This window comes from Ovis aries, chromosome 1 (genome assembly GCF_016772045.2).
Source record: "Ovis aries strain OAR_USU_Benz2616 breed Rambouillet chromosome 1, ARS-UI_Ramb_v3.0, whole genome shotgun sequence".
In the NCBI taxonomy this organism is placed as follows: Eukaryota; Metazoa; Chordata; class Mammalia; order Artiodactyla; family Bovidae; genus Ovis; species Ovis aries.
In genome coordinates this window covers 100,352,967-100,366,704 of record NC_056054.1, presented here as the reverse complement: position 1 = coordinate 100,366,704, position 13,738 = coordinate 100,352,967, and the positions used below count along the sequence as shown (strand labels likewise).

The 13,738-nt window shown below is 46.6% G+C and overlaps 2 protein-coding genes across 5 annotated transcripts; both read right to left on the bottom strand.

Annotated features, from left to right (window-relative positions):
• Positions 1–15: 15 nt before the first annotated feature.
• On the bottom strand, positions 16–13,026 carry CIART (circadian associated repressor of transcription). Of its 3 annotated transcripts, XM_060413841.1 has the most exons (9): positions 12,950–13,026; positions 11,698–11,747; positions 10,952–11,010; positions 6,609–6,710; positions 2,463–5,961; positions 2,217–2,292; positions 1,908–1,986; positions 1,686–1,797; positions 16–676 (listed from the first exon to the last, which is right to left on the bottom strand). In XM_060413841.1, the coding sequence occupies exons 5-9, from the start codon at positions 2,826–2,828 to the stop codon at positions 152–154; spliced, it is 1,158 nt and encodes a 385-aa protein (XP_060269824.1). In that variant the 5' UTR covers positions 2,829–5,961; positions 6,609–6,710; positions 10,952–11,010; positions 11,698–11,747; positions 12,950–13,026; the 3' UTR covers positions 16–151. The 3 variants fall into 3 exon arrangements, with proteins under 3 accessions (XP_060269824.1, XP_027830130.1, XP_060269827.1); XM_027974329.3 differs by lacking the exons at positions 6,609–6,710; positions 10,952–11,010; positions 11,698–11,747; positions 12,950–13,026 and having other exon boundaries at positions 2,463–2,882; positions 3,478–3,539; XM_060413844.1 differs by lacking the exons at positions 6,609–6,710; positions 10,952–11,010; positions 11,698–11,747; positions 12,950–13,026 and having other exon boundaries at positions 2,463–2,582; positions 3,478–3,539.
• Positions 5,893–13,026, bottom strand: C1H1orf54 (chromosome 1 C1orf54 homolog). Of its 2 annotated transcripts, none has more exons than XM_012180462.3 (6): positions 12,950–13,026; positions 11,664–11,747; positions 10,952–11,010; positions 10,428–10,535; positions 6,609–6,710; positions 5,893–5,961 (listed from the first exon to the last, which is right to left on the bottom strand). In XM_012180462.3, exons 1-5 carry the CDS (start codon positions 12,993–12,995, stop codon positions 6,612–6,614), a joined length of 396 nt encoding a protein of 131 aa, XP_012035852.1. In that variant the 5' UTR covers positions 12,996–13,026; the 3' UTR covers positions 5,893–5,961; positions 6,609–6,611. The 2 variants fall into 2 exon arrangements, with proteins under 2 accessions (XP_012035852.1, XP_004002494.1); XM_004002445.4 differs by having other exon boundaries at positions 6,609–6,707.
• Positions 13,027–13,738: the final 712 nt, after the last annotated feature.

The window sequence follows — 13,738 nt, the reverse complement described above, 5'->3', positions numbered from 1 at the left end:
ATTTCCCCCAGTGAGTAAACTCTTTAGATATAAAATTTATTTAATCATAAAGGATTTATCTTTCTTCAACACAAATGCACACATTAAAAGTAAAAAAAAAAATAGAGACATATATTTACACAAATTAGAAACTACAGTCTTAGGTCCTGGATTAGGGGTCTAGAGGATGGACAGCAGGAGCAACTGGAGGATGGCCTCTCATCTGTTCCAGGTGTCCTGTGGTCATCTCTCTGGTCAAGGTGGGTAGACCAGGAGGGGAAGGGGCACAGCTACAGTTTGATGGCAGAGTTACTAGCAAATTGTGATCATGAGACCCCTCTACAGATAGTTTCTGATGATTACCAGGGATGACAGGAGATGCTGTTGTAGATGGAACTGGAGTGATTGGGGCTGAGTAAGTCAAGGGCTGTACTCCATGCTGGAGGAAAAGAATGACACCAATGCTGGTTCCAGTGCCTAAAGGACCATGGCTAAAGGAGATGGTACCTGGGGAACTGAGAGGGGGATTGCAAATTGGAGTAGTGTGGATCCAAGTGAGGTTCATAGCTGGCCATTCGGTGAGGTGCCAAGACTGCTTTGGTTTTAATACTAGCTGTCCTAGCTGTGACTGGTCCATCTTTTCCATGGAAGGTGCAGGAGAGGAAGCAGCTGGATAACTGTGGTGGCTTGGAAAATACTAGGGAGGGGGAAGAAAAGAGAAAAAATTTACGTGAGAAAGCTTTCAAATTAATTCCACCTGGCTGCTTAGATCTTGGTTTTCCTTGGGAACTCTGTAATGCTAACATACCTTGCTTTATGCAATAGATAATTTCCTGCCAGGCCATGAATAAGTAAAAGTTTTAGTAACCAAATTCTTGAAGGCCTACTATATATTCCACACCCTATATAGCACTGGCTATTCAGACATATAAGGGCTTAACCTGGTGGCTCAGTGGTAGAGAATCTGCCTGCCAATGCAGGAGATGCAGGTTTGATCCCTGGGTTGGGAAGATGCCCTGGAAAAGGAAATGGCAACCAACTCTAGTATTCTTGCCTGGCAAACCCATGGACAGAGGAGCTTGTCCAGCTACAGTCCAGACACGACTTAGCAACTAAACAACAATTCAGACATATACAAAATAAAACTAACAGTCTCACAAATTTTCACTCTTTATAAACAAATTCATTTTAGAACGTCTTTCTGACGTTTTTAATTGGAATCATCATTTCCCAATATCTTTAAGTTCTAATTTTCTATGTTGAGTTCCTTAAGAACTGCGACCATTCCTCAAAACCCATGTTTCCAGAGGGATACAAGGATCCTTGGGTAGGAATTAAAAAGAGAGGAAAAGCGGTTTAGGGGCAGCAGAGGAGAAAAGATTTTCATAGACAAGCTGTGGAATCTCCCTGCATGATTCATTTGGCCAGGTAAAAAGTCTTCTGTATCTATACAGAAAGCAGATAAGCTGCAAGATGCGGTATGGGTTAAACTCCATAGAATTCTTAGAAATGACCCAAACAAAATGGAACCAAAAAACATCTAGAAATCAGACTATGAAGGAATCTAGGCACTCTCTTCCTTGAAAAGAAACTTACTGAAAAGATGAAAAGACCCAGAAGAAAATGGGAGAGGGAGCCCCTTTCTGTATGTACACTTCATTTCTTTGGTTATTTCCCCACCTTTTCCTCAGATAATAACTTCTCACCTTGGTCAGCTGGTGCCTGCTACTACCCAATGATGACTTCTGGGCAGCTATATGAGGAAACCAAGTCTTTAACATTCCTTCCACCTGTAACAGAGTTCCTAGATAACGCTCTCTGTGAGGGAAAGTAAAAAAAAAAAAAAAGGCCATTAGGTGTAAAAAAAGCCACAGAACAGGATTGGAATACCACTTTATGAGAAGAGAAAAGAAGCAAAGGGGACTTACCCCATCTGTGGCTTCTTCAAAACTCCTAAGATACGCTGGATCCTGTCCATTGCCACGCTCTGCTGGAAAGTGCTCAATCCTGGGGTTAGGAGAGAGAAGATGAGATCAAGGATTGAGATTCAAGAATTTAGTAAGCGAAAGGAAAGACAGAAGGGAGTTAAAATCGATTCACCTAAGGAAATTGTCACAGGAGAAAACAGGAATCATCTAGGCCCCAAAGACTTAAGAGAAACACACATTTAAAACGCATGTGGAGACAGAGACAGATCTGAACCTAGCTCAAATGAATGCAACTAATCAGATAACTACCTCTCTCAAATCGACCCATCTTCAGCCCCTTCAGTAGGTCTGTGAGAGGGGGTATGAATCCTTGGAGCTCTTTACACTGTAGGGAAACAGGACAAATGGTATGAGAAGACCAAGAATTGCCCACACCAGTACTTATTTTTCCATCCGACCTGGGGGGTCCTTATCCATTCTCCTTGCGGGGTCCTTATCAACCAAATGAATACTAAGCCACTCTGGTCCCGTCTCCTTTTCCCAGCTTTCTCTTACCTTCTGAGCAAAGAGCAGGTCTCCTTCTGAGGTACAACCCTGGATGTTTATACAGGTCTCCAATTCACCATCTCTTGACCTTTTGACCCCAGATCCTGACATAGAAGAAGCCAAGGCCCGCTGTTCCAAGTGAGATGCTATATGTTGGTTACTGGAAACCTTGGGTCGTTGCCTGCAGCGGATAGGACCAGGGCTGGGCCGAGAACCTTCCTTCTGCCCAACAGTGTCTGGCTTGGGGCCATGAGCCCACTTGTCCTCCCCCTCACTATCGGAGGGGGAGCCAAAGTCACTGTTCACTGGGGAGGTGGAAAAAGAGGACGAAAGAGAGTAGGAAGAATAGGAAGAAACGCTAGATGGAGAATCCATAGGTTCAGAAGCAGGGTCTGGAGAGCAGCTCCCGGAGTACCCAAAGATCGGGACCTGCAACCGAAGAGCAAAGCGAGGGAGTCTGAAACCAGCATCTGAGGACTGGGAAACGGACTGAGAGACTAGGGTGTACTGTATACGGTAATAACATCTCTTCTCTCCCTTCCCAATATTAATCTTGTCTCGGGCACAACAGAAAAAGTCATCTTCCCCACCTTCCCCGCCTCCACCAAGAACCTGGATTGCCTTTGTGCCCTCTGCGGAGCAGCTCTTAGCCTGACACAGACTGTTCTTTCTTCCCTCAGTTCAGAGTAAATGACATGATATGACCCCTTTCTCCGGTTCGCCTTTCTGGTCTCATCCTGACCCCGTAGCGAGCCTCTCTACCTGAGCTCACTCCACCAGCAAGCCAGAAATCTGCTGCACTTGAACCCACCTAGGGACCCTGTAGGAAACTCCCGCCTCTTCCCAACCTTTCTGATCTCCATCCCTGCACCGGACCACTTCCAGTCGCACCTGCCACGTGATGCGAATCCTTGCTATACCAATATCTGCAACGAGTCCCTAGGCCCACTCCCACCGGGTCTGATCCTCCCACCGGGTCTGATCCTCCCGCGCGGATCGCTCCCCGGCGTCAGAGTCTCCTCACCTGTGTCAGTCGGTTCAGTTCAGGCTGTCTGCAGCTCCTACCCAGACTCTCGAGTCTCGGCTACCCACCTCCGGCTCCCTCCCACTGGGTCCCGCCCCTTCCCCCTCCGGGACACGTGCAGCTCCGCACGTGCCTTCCCCCTGCTTACACAGACCTTGCACCCTCATTGGTTGTGTGCCCGGTGACACGTGACTCTCGTTATTGAAGTTCACATCCCATTTGCTACAGCATACAGGGGTTCGGCCAATAAAGCGGCTGTGGGGGGACGATTGGTTGGATGGTAAGTATTCTGTGCTCCGCCCCTACATGCGGCTAGCAAGGAGGACCCGGTGATGAGGAAAGGAGGAGGATGGAAAAAGTGGAAAAGAAGGGAGGGGAGAAAAAGGGCGGAGCCCGTGGCCTTAAATAGGATGGTGGTGTGCTGAAGCCGCGCGGCTGGAGTGTGCAGACTAGTAGTGTGATCTGAGGTGTGAGCCTTGCCGTGTGGGACTCTTGGTTCTTCCTTGGTAACCGACCCCTGTCCCCCCTCTTTCAGCGCCTCCGCTCACAAGTGCAGCACGTGGAACCCGTCAGCGACTTGCGTCTGCAACGTGTGTGAGAACATGGACGTGTGCCACTGTGTATCCGCCTCCTCCCCCCCTCCGCTCTCCGTGGCCCAGCCCTCGTGACTCCCCGGTCTCTGTTTCACTCTCCCCTCCTCCTCCTTATCCTACAAGTTGGGTGCCTCCTGCCCTGTTGGGTGAGGAGGGTGGGGACTTCTGCCGAGAACACCGCGTCCTCTCCCCGGCTCCCACTGGGGCGGCTCCTCCAGCCCGTTCCTTACATAACCCGCCACACACGTTACCAGCTCGGATGCCAGCCCGCCATCAATCTAGAGGTCAAAGCCCAGCCGGGTTGTTCCTGACTTCTACCCGGGTTCCTCAGGCCTTGTACCCTTAATTCTATTTTACTTAGCACAAGGAATGGGGAGGCGGGTAGGTCTCTGATTTCCTAGATTATGCCTTTGTTCAGCTTTAGTTTCTTCATTGGTCCTCTGGAGAAGATTTGAAGAAAGGAGGGTGGCAAAGTCCGGAGTTTACTATTCACTGCCCCTTGCAGTTTTTTTTTTTTTCTTTGCTGCACCACCGGGAGGCTTGCAGGATATCAGTTCCGCAACCAGGGGCTGAACCCGGGCAACAGCAGTGAAAGCTCGGAGTACTAACCACTAAGCAACCAGGGAACTCCCCTTGCAGTATTGAGAGCACTGTTAAGAGAAGGGGACGGGACTCAGGGACTGTGGGCTGATTAAAGCTATGACATTGAAGAGACCGCAAGGGGGCAGCCTAGTTCTGATTAGGGTCGCAAGGATAAAGGGGGGGGGAAATTCTAAGTTTGTCCTTGCATGCCCTAATTACTAACTGAAAAAGGTACATATTTAGAGGCGGGGGTGGGGGTTGGGGGGGTAGGGGTGGGGAGAGTAAGTAAAAGAGGGTGTGAATTTTTAAAATCTAAGTAGCTTTTGATGGTTTATGTTTGTTTAACAACGTGCTTATTTCATAAAAAGGATAAAAGGGTTCTACTGCAACTTTCTCCAAGCATATTGTTTCAATACTGTATATATTAAGGTAAAACGGTAGAATTAGAGGGAATTATAGGCTGTGAATAAACCTGTTTGTGGGTGCTTTTCTCTGTTCTTCCCAAAATTTAAGTTCCACCCCCCTCCCCACGGTCCTAATAATTCCCTCTAAGTCTGCTGTCACCTAACTCCACAGATGGTGACTGCAGCCATGAAATTAAAAGACGCTTATTGCCTGGAAGGAAAGTTATGACCAACCTAGATAGCACATTCAAAAGCAGAGATATTACTTTGCCAACAAAGGTCCGTCTAGTCAAGGCTATGGTTTTTCCAGTGGTCATGTATGGATGTGAGAGTTGGACTGTGAAGAAAGCTGAGCGCCAAAGAATTGATGCTTTTGAACTGTGGTGTTGGAGAAGACTCTTGAGAGTCCCTTGGACTGCAAGGAGATCCAACCAGTCCATCCTGAAGGAGACCAGTCCTGGGTCTTCACTGGAAGGACTGATGCTGAAGCTGAAACTCCAATACTTCACTACTCATGTGTAGAGTTGACTCATTGGAAAAGACGCTGATGCTGGGAGGGATTGGGGGCAGGAGGAGAAGGGGACGACAGAGGATGAGATGGCTGGATGGCATCACTGACTCGATGCACATAAGTTTGGGTGAACTCCGGGAGTTGGTGATGGACAGGGAGGCCTGGGATGCTGTGATTCATGGGGTCACAAAGAGTCGGACATGACTGAGCGGCTGAACTGAATTAAACTCCGTTTCTAAAATCCATCCTTCCCACATATCCTGGTGCTCTCTTCAGTGTTGTGGCTTTAGAACTGGCCCTCATAAAGGAGTAGAGAGTAACCAGATTACTTCATTTATTTATTTAATCTTCCACTCTCTTCTTCCCAAATCCCCATCAACGAGTCTTCCTTCTCCTAAAAAAAAGGTGGGGAGGAGGTGGTTTGCAGAAAATCAGGGTCAGGGGACTCAGGAAACCTTCCAGGTTCTCCCACCTCTATGGAAACTGCCCGGATTTTATATTTTGAGCTAGATTTCCTCATGACATCTATTAGATGTGTCCCCCTCCTTCTTTCCTTCCTTCTTCTAAACTTCGTGCCTCCTATTGTGGTTACCAACTTAAATTCCTTCCTTTCCTCCACTGTCTCTCCCCTACATTAGGGAACCATTCCTGCCCCTGCTTCTGAACTTCAGCCTTTCAACTCTGTCAGGTTGCAGGGCCCCTCCCATTTTGCCCTCTGGCACCTGCAGAACCTTAAACCAGACCAGGCTGAAACCAGCTCTGATTCCTCAAGGCAGACTGGAAATGGAGAAGTTTCTTGTCCCTTCCACCTGCTTCTGCTCTAGGAGGTCCTGAAATCATCCCAGTTCAGAAAAAGTAATGACTCTTATTACAAAAGCCTTTGCCTCAACCATCTCCTAAACCTCCTTAACGTTAGATAAGCTTTTTCTAAATGTGATCCCTCTTCCTTTAAGCAGCTGAGAATTGACCAGGCTGGGAACACTAGCTGGAGATACTGGTAAAACTTCAAAACTCCCCCAAGGCCAGTGACTGCACTCTTACCTTTTACAGGAAATACATCATCCCCTGAACGAGGGCCCAGGACAGAAGGAGTGGACCAGGACTCTGCAGACCGGATACAGCGTCATTCAGATCTGGACTCTGCTAAAATACAGACATCCCCTCATAGTAGGCTAGTATCATCCTTCCCGCCACCCAGCTCCCACTCTGGAAAGATAACCATCTCTTTACGCCAACCTCTGTCTTCTTTCCTCTGAGCTTAGAGAAAGATCCAGCTCTCCTCCCCATCACTATAAGAAGTCCTTTCCCCTGTGCCTTTCAGCCATTCCTGACCATACTAGGGAGGCCTGACTCCATTCAGTGACATGTTTTTTGTTTCTTAACCTATGCACATGATGCTGTGCTAGGTGCCATATTAGTCACTCAGTAGTGTCCGACTGTGCAACCCCATCAACTATAGCCCGCCAAGCTCCTTGGAATTTTTAAGAATACTTGAGTAGATAATCATTCCCTTCTCCATAGGATCTTCCTGACCCACGGATTGAACCTGGGTCTCCTGCATTGCAGGCAGATTCTTTACTGTCTGAGGCACCAGGTTCAGGCACAGGTGCCATGTGTGCTAAGTCACTTCAGCTGGGTCTAACTCTTTGAGACACTATGAACTGTAGCCCACCAGGCTCTTCTGTCCATGGGATTTTCCAGGCAAGAATACTGGAATGGGTTGCTGTGCCCTTCTGCAGGGAATCTTCCTGTCCCAGGGAGACCCAAGCCTGGGTCTCCTGTGGCTCCTGCATTGCAGGCAGATTCTTTACCATTGAGCCACTGGGGAAGCCTGCATAGGGGGATATAAATATGATTAAGACATCAGTCCTACCCTCACAGAGTTTACAATCTGAAGGGAGCCTGCTGCTGCCAAGTCGCTTCAGTTGTGTCCAACTCTGTGCGACCCCATAGACAGCAGCCCACCAGGTTCCTCTGTCCCTGGGATTCTCCCTGCAAGAATACTTAAGTGGGTTGCCATTTCCATCTCCAATGCATGCATGCATGTTAAGTCGCTTCAGTCGTGTCCGACTCTGAGCAACCCCATAGACGGCAGCCCACCAGGCTCCTCTGTCCACAGGATTCTTCAAGCAAGAATACTGGAGTGGGTTGCCATTTCCTTCTCCGAAAGGGAGCCTACTATATACTTTAAAATATTTATCTGCCCTTGTCAGTCATGAGCTTTCCATTCCTACCGATTCCTCCCATCTATGTACAACTGTATTCAGACTGCACTTTGGTTCTGTGGCCCTTTCTAGCTGTTGCTCCTCTCTTTCTCTCTTTGGCCGCACCTCATGGCATGGGGGATCTTAGTTCCCCAGCCATAGATTGAACCCATGCCCCTGCATTGGAAGCATAGAGTCTTAACTGCTGGACTTTCAAGGAAGTCCTCTGCTGCTTTTTTCATTACCAGATTTCTCAGCTAGTTGGTCTATCCTCTCCCTCCACTTCCTCACAATATATTTCCTCTCTAATGCCACAGAAAGTAGTTTTTGGTACAACCACTCAGTTGAAACTGCTTTCTCTGTGGTTATCGATGACCTCCTTCTCCTTGGCTTATTGGTAGCTTTTGACTGATTATATTAAACTTTCTCTTCTAGACTCGATAATACAAATTTGGCTATCTACCTTCCTCTCCAATCAGTTTGTTTCCTTTTCCTTGGTTGATTCCTCTCTTACTAACTAAAGGCACAGTCATTGGCCTTTCTGTATTCTGTAAATACTGGATCTACTGAGCTTGTCTGCATTCATAACTTTGCACTTAGAGCTGGAGCACGGACTTAATTCAGCTACCTTTAGAACACCCTCATAGGCTGTGCAGAGAAGGCAATGGCATCCACTCCAGTACTCTTGCCTGGAGAATCCTATGGACAGAGGAGCCTGGTAGGCTGCTGTCCATGGAGTAGCTAAGAGTCAAACACGACTGAGCAACTTCACCTTCACTTTTCACTTTCATGCATTGGAGAAGGAAATGGCAACCCACTCCAATGCTTTTGCCTGGAGAATCCCAGGGACAGGGGAGCCTAGTGGGCTGCCATCTATGGGGTCGCACAGAGTTGGCCATGACTGAAGCGACGTAGCAGCAGCCTCATAGGCTGTGACTGTAAATTCAACTTGGCCAATACCAAATTTATAACTTCCCCCCTAAATCACTCTGATCACTGTGATCTCTGATCACAGTTCCCATTTCAGTCAACCATTTTCCCAGATGCCCATATTTAAAACTTAAAGTTATTTTTAAAACTCAAGTTATTTTAACTCTCCTCTTATTTTTTGCCCATATGAAATTATCACTGAAGCAAGGCATTTTCTTCAGTGTTTATTTTTCTCTGCTCCATTAAAAATGCCACTTCTGGGGCTTTCCTGATGGCTCAGTGGCAAAGAATCCACCTGTCAATGCAGGAGACATGGGTTTGATCCCTGATCCGGGAAGATCGCACATGCCTTGGAGCAACTAAGCCCGTGGGCCACAACAATTGAGCCTGTGCTCAGGAGCCCAGGAGCTGCAACTACTGAAGCCTGCTTGCCCTAGAGCCTGTGCTCCGCAACAAGGGAAGCCACGGCAAGGAGAAGCCCTGGCAGCAATGAAGACTCAGCACAGCCAAGAATAAATAAATAAACAAACAAACGTAATGTCACTTCCCTCATCCAGACCTTTAATGGATGCAAATCTCATTAATTTCGCTCCAGTCCATTGCATCCTTCACACGACCAGATAAATCATTTTTCAAAAATACCACTTTCATTGTGCATTTAGCACATGGGAGAACATACTAGGCCCCCTATTGTTTATAAATCTGAAATTTACCTTGACACTTCAGACTCTGTAATTTGGCCCTGTGTTCCCATATGTGAAATTACCAAGCAAATACATGTAGCCTTGAACATTTTATTTGTTAATTTCCTATTGTTCCTTTTCATATACCATCTCCTTCAATCAACCTCAACCACTAAATATACCCTTCTTGTTCTATCCTCCTTGTCTGTGCAGCTCTTTCACTCTTGGAAGAACTAATCTTCCGAATTGCTTTCAACCTTTTACAACTTACTGCCAATCAAAAGCTCACCTATTCTTCAAAGAAGTTTCTCAAGCACAGTCATCTTCTGAGAGTCTTGCAGACAACTTCAACCTGTACTAATCTCTCTCCTTCCACCATCTAAAGCACTTGTTTGTTGTATGCTGTCAAATTTGTATGCAATTTAACACTGTTAAAAACCTTTTCATTTTGTTCCAAATGTTTCATAAGTGTAAACTTGAGTTTTATGAATACTTTGAGGACAATAACATCATAGATTTCTTTTTCATTAGCAGCAACATCCTTAGCAGCTTTATGCATAGGTTACAAAAACATGGTGGCCAAGTGGTAAAGAATCTGCCTGCCAATGCAGGAGACACAAGAGACACGGGTTCAATCCCTGGGTCGGGAAGATCCCTGGAGAAGGAAATGGCAGCCCACTCCAGTATTTCTTGCCTGGAAAATTCCATGGACAGAGGAGCCTGGCGGGCTACAGTCCACGAAATCTAAAAGAGTTGGACATGACAGAGCACTAGACTCTGTATTTGTATATAAACACATTAAACACTATTAAACTGAAATTTAACTGCACCAACTCTTCTTCCCTGTGTTGTGTATTCTAGGTTAGCATTAAATCTCAGTGAAAGAAATGATGGCCAATCTGAGATGAACACCTGCGTTGTAGTACTAGTTATTTGGTTCCCCCATCCACCAAAGCTTCCCTCTGCTCCACATCACCAGTCTGGGGATCCATCCAGGGTAAGGGATGTCTGTCTCCCTCCCCCCTTAACCCCAGTCCACTCACTGGTTCCATTGTCACTGGTTTCTCTGTTACAGGCTTCTGATGGTCAGCGCGGTCTGTTTCATAACTAATGGTAGTCTCTGATGTTTCCACCTTATCATCCAACCTGTTCTGCCCTCCGTAGGATTAGGAAACAGAGTTATCATTGCCTCCATTCAACATCCTCATAGATTCTCTATTTAGATTTCTGTTTTACTTCACAACCTCTTCTCCCCTCCAACCCCTCATCCAAGACTTACACTCAGGGATCTTTCCTACTTCATGTTTGCATGGATTATGTACCCACCCTGTTCACCAACTCCCTTAACTTGAGGACTGTTCCTCCCTTTCAGTGTCTTAGCAAACCTACTGCATTCTGGCTTCATCCCCAGCCGTGACTAACAAATTTGTTTCAGATTCACGACCTAGTTTCACTTCACCTAACTAGTTTTTATTCCTGTTCATTATTCACATTTCAACAATGTCTAGTTTCTTTTTAACTGCTACCTATCCTGATCCTCCTAGAAGATCATGTAGATGTCACTCACCACTGTGTTCTCTGACTCGAACATAGAGTAATCAACAGTGAAGTTCACACCAAAGTCATCTGGGGAGGAGAAAAAAAATAAGTAGTTACAAATCAGAAAGGTAGCACTAGATCCGGAAAAGAGAAGAGGAAGAAATTGTTCAGAATACTTCAGTTTGCTCAAGTTATAAAATTAACTGGTATAATATAATTCCACAAACTTTAAGGGCTTCCCAGATGGCATAGTGGTAAAGAATCCAACTGCCAGTGCAGGGGATGCGGGAGACTTGGGTTCATCCCTGGGACAGGAGGATACCCTGGAGTGGGAAATGGCAACCAGGTCTAGTATTCTTGCCTGGAAAATTCCATGGACAGAGGAGTCTGATGGGCTGAAGTCCATAGGGTTGAAAAGAGTCAGACAGGACTGAGCGACTCAGCACTTGCACACAACAAACTCTAATGTTAAAAATGTTTGTGAACGTGTATGCATTTATATTTTCAACCTGATATCCAAAATCATGCACAGATTTGAAATTTTTCAAATTATTTCAACCAGTTTCTAAAGGATCACTAGTCTGAGAAATAACATCATGAGTTTGATGGCTTTTGCTCAGAGCCAAATGTCTCTCTGATCTAGTTATGCCATCGCAAAAGGAAAAGTCAGAGTCTCAGAACTGAGTTGCTCCCAAACCTCTCTCCAGCCTGTGAAGGATCAGAACCTTATATGTACTCACCATAGTTGGGGGTGATTGTGTAATAATAGATCACCTGATAATAGTCATCCTCCTCCAGTTCTTCTCCATCCTCATATTCTTGTCCTAGGATAAGGACTAGAGGTCAAGGGGCATCTGGAAAGCTTTAGCAACACAAGGACACCAGAGGTTGACCTCAGCTCTATCAGTATTCTTTGTTTCTGCCTCCCCTCTCTTATCTCCCTGCCTCTGTGCCTCTAAACCCTTCTCAGTCTTCCGGGCTCTTTAATGCTGACAAGGCCCATTACTCTGTGCCCTTTCAATCCGGGAATCCCCAGAACTGAAAATGGGTCGCTTCACATACTGGAACCCAAACGAAGCCTTAAAAACGTAGGAAGCAGAGAGACACCAGAAATTAAGACCTCCAAATCTACTCCTCAGTATTATGCTGCAGACCTACTGTATTTGTGAGAGATCTCTTACCAGTGTCCCTCACAATTAACTAATGCACGCGGCCTTAGGCTTTTGGACTTGGGCGTTAGTTCTCGTTTCAATGCTAACTAGCAGGATATCTCTGAAAAACACAGTTAACACCCACTTTCTTCAGATGAGTCAGATGGACTAAATGATCCATCTGCATTAGTTTTTCTTCCTTCCCAGGATTAAAAATATGTGGCTTTGACAGGACTGAGTCAGGAATTCTAGGCCTCCTGCTAGTTTTCTAAACTCCTTGAATGCGCTCTCTTAACCCCAAGCAGTGACACAACAGTCTGGAGGAAAAGGAAACAATGAGAGCACCTGGAAGACAGGGAACAAAGGAGGGAAGAAGCCAAGCTACTTCTGGGACGCTGTCACAGAAGGCAGCCAGTACTCAGTATTCTAAAGGTCACCCCTCCGGGTCTTTACTAATTCAAGGCTTTTTCTCCAGTTCTCCGGTAGAGAAGATACCCTGGCTTCCCTCGATAGTTTCAGGCTGCTCCACCTTCAAGGAGTCCGCCTCAGTCCACTCTCACTTCGTCCTTCTCATCTCACTCAAGTCTGTGATGATGGCGAGCTGAGTTCACTCTTGTTAGAACCTCCCCATGTCTGGGGCTCCATCCGCACCAGCTGCCTGTTCTTTGACAGGACTCTGCTCTCCTCCCCATTTCCTGTCTCTAATTTCCAGGTCTCCCTCTGCCCCTGACATGGAACCGATGGGAGAGTGTTGTCCCTCCTTACTGAACTGCACCTCCTGCCCTCTCATTTGCTTTTCTCCCACCGTGTATGGTTTCTCCCCATTTATGATTAGAAGACCTGGCTCAAAAGCCCAGGGAGAGACATGGACTTACCCAGGATGAGTGGCACAGCAAGAATGGCTACAAAGAGGACATCCATTCTGGATTCTGCTCTAGTGCCTTGTAAAAAGGAAGTTACAGCGTTTCCCACCAAACTTACCCCGCCTTCTGCCCTCCTCCAAAGCAGCGAAGGAGCTGCAGCAACTCTTCTCCCATGGGGGGAATTCCCGCCCACTTGCTGCCTGGCTAGGCCATCAGCTACTACCGGTGCAGTCCTCAGTCACAGCGGCCCAGATTAGAGAGACAGAGTGAATTTTGATGGGAACATGTTCACTGAGACTCCCTCGCCCTAGACCAGATCCAATCAGGCCACCTGCTGCCACTTTCTGAAACAAAACACACAAACGAAAAGCCAAACCAAACAACAACAAAAAACCCAGCTTACCGTGAAGTTTCCCCTCTCCCCTACTTTCCTTCCTTGTTCCCAGTCCTCACAAAAAGCTCACTCTCCCTCTCACTGTCCCTAACTGACTATCCTCTCCAGAACTGCCCTTCTCCCTGAGACTTCATCACAGTCTCTTTCTTCACAGTCAAAACATTCTGTGGAAGGGATAAGCAATTTTTTCTAGAGTGAGAACAGTCCCCTCCCTCTGTTTATCTCAGACTACGAAGTATGGGAGCAGTGTCAGCATCACCATCCGACTCTACAAGCACCTGCTGCATCGATTCTGATTTTAAAAAAAACAACAGAAACTTTCAGTCAAGACTAGTTCCTTCCTCTCTGCTAAGTACTGACCTCAACTCACCTCTTTCTCAAGTTTCTGCACACAGGATGGGAGAAGA

Bases quoted from the DNA above. Each gene is read 5' to 3' on its own strand.
- C1H1orf54 (XM_012180462.3), bottom strand. From the start codon at position 12,995: ATGGATGTCCTCTTTGTAGCCATTCTTGCTGTGCCACTCATCCTGG. The intron at 11,748-12,949 runs GTAAGTCCATGT...TCCTTATCCTAG, and splicing joins TGCTGTGCCACTCATCCTGG to GACAAGAATATGAGGATGGA. The intron at 6,711-10,427 runs GTGAGTGGACTG...TCTGTATTTTAG, and splicing joins AACCAGTGACAATGGAACCA to CAGAGTCCAGATCTGAATGA.
- CIART (XM_060413841.1), bottom strand. From the start codon at position 2,828: ATGGATTCTCCATCTAGCGTTTCTTCCTATTCTTCCTACTCTCTTTCG. The intron at 1,798-1,907 runs GTAAGTCCCCTT...TTTCCCTCACAG, and splicing joins TTGAAGAAGCCACAGATGGG to AGAGCGTTATCTAGGAACTC. The intron at 677-1,685 runs GTGAGAAGTTAT...CCCCCTCCCTAG, and splicing joins GCAGGCACCAGCTGACCAAG to TATTTTCCAAGCCACCACAG.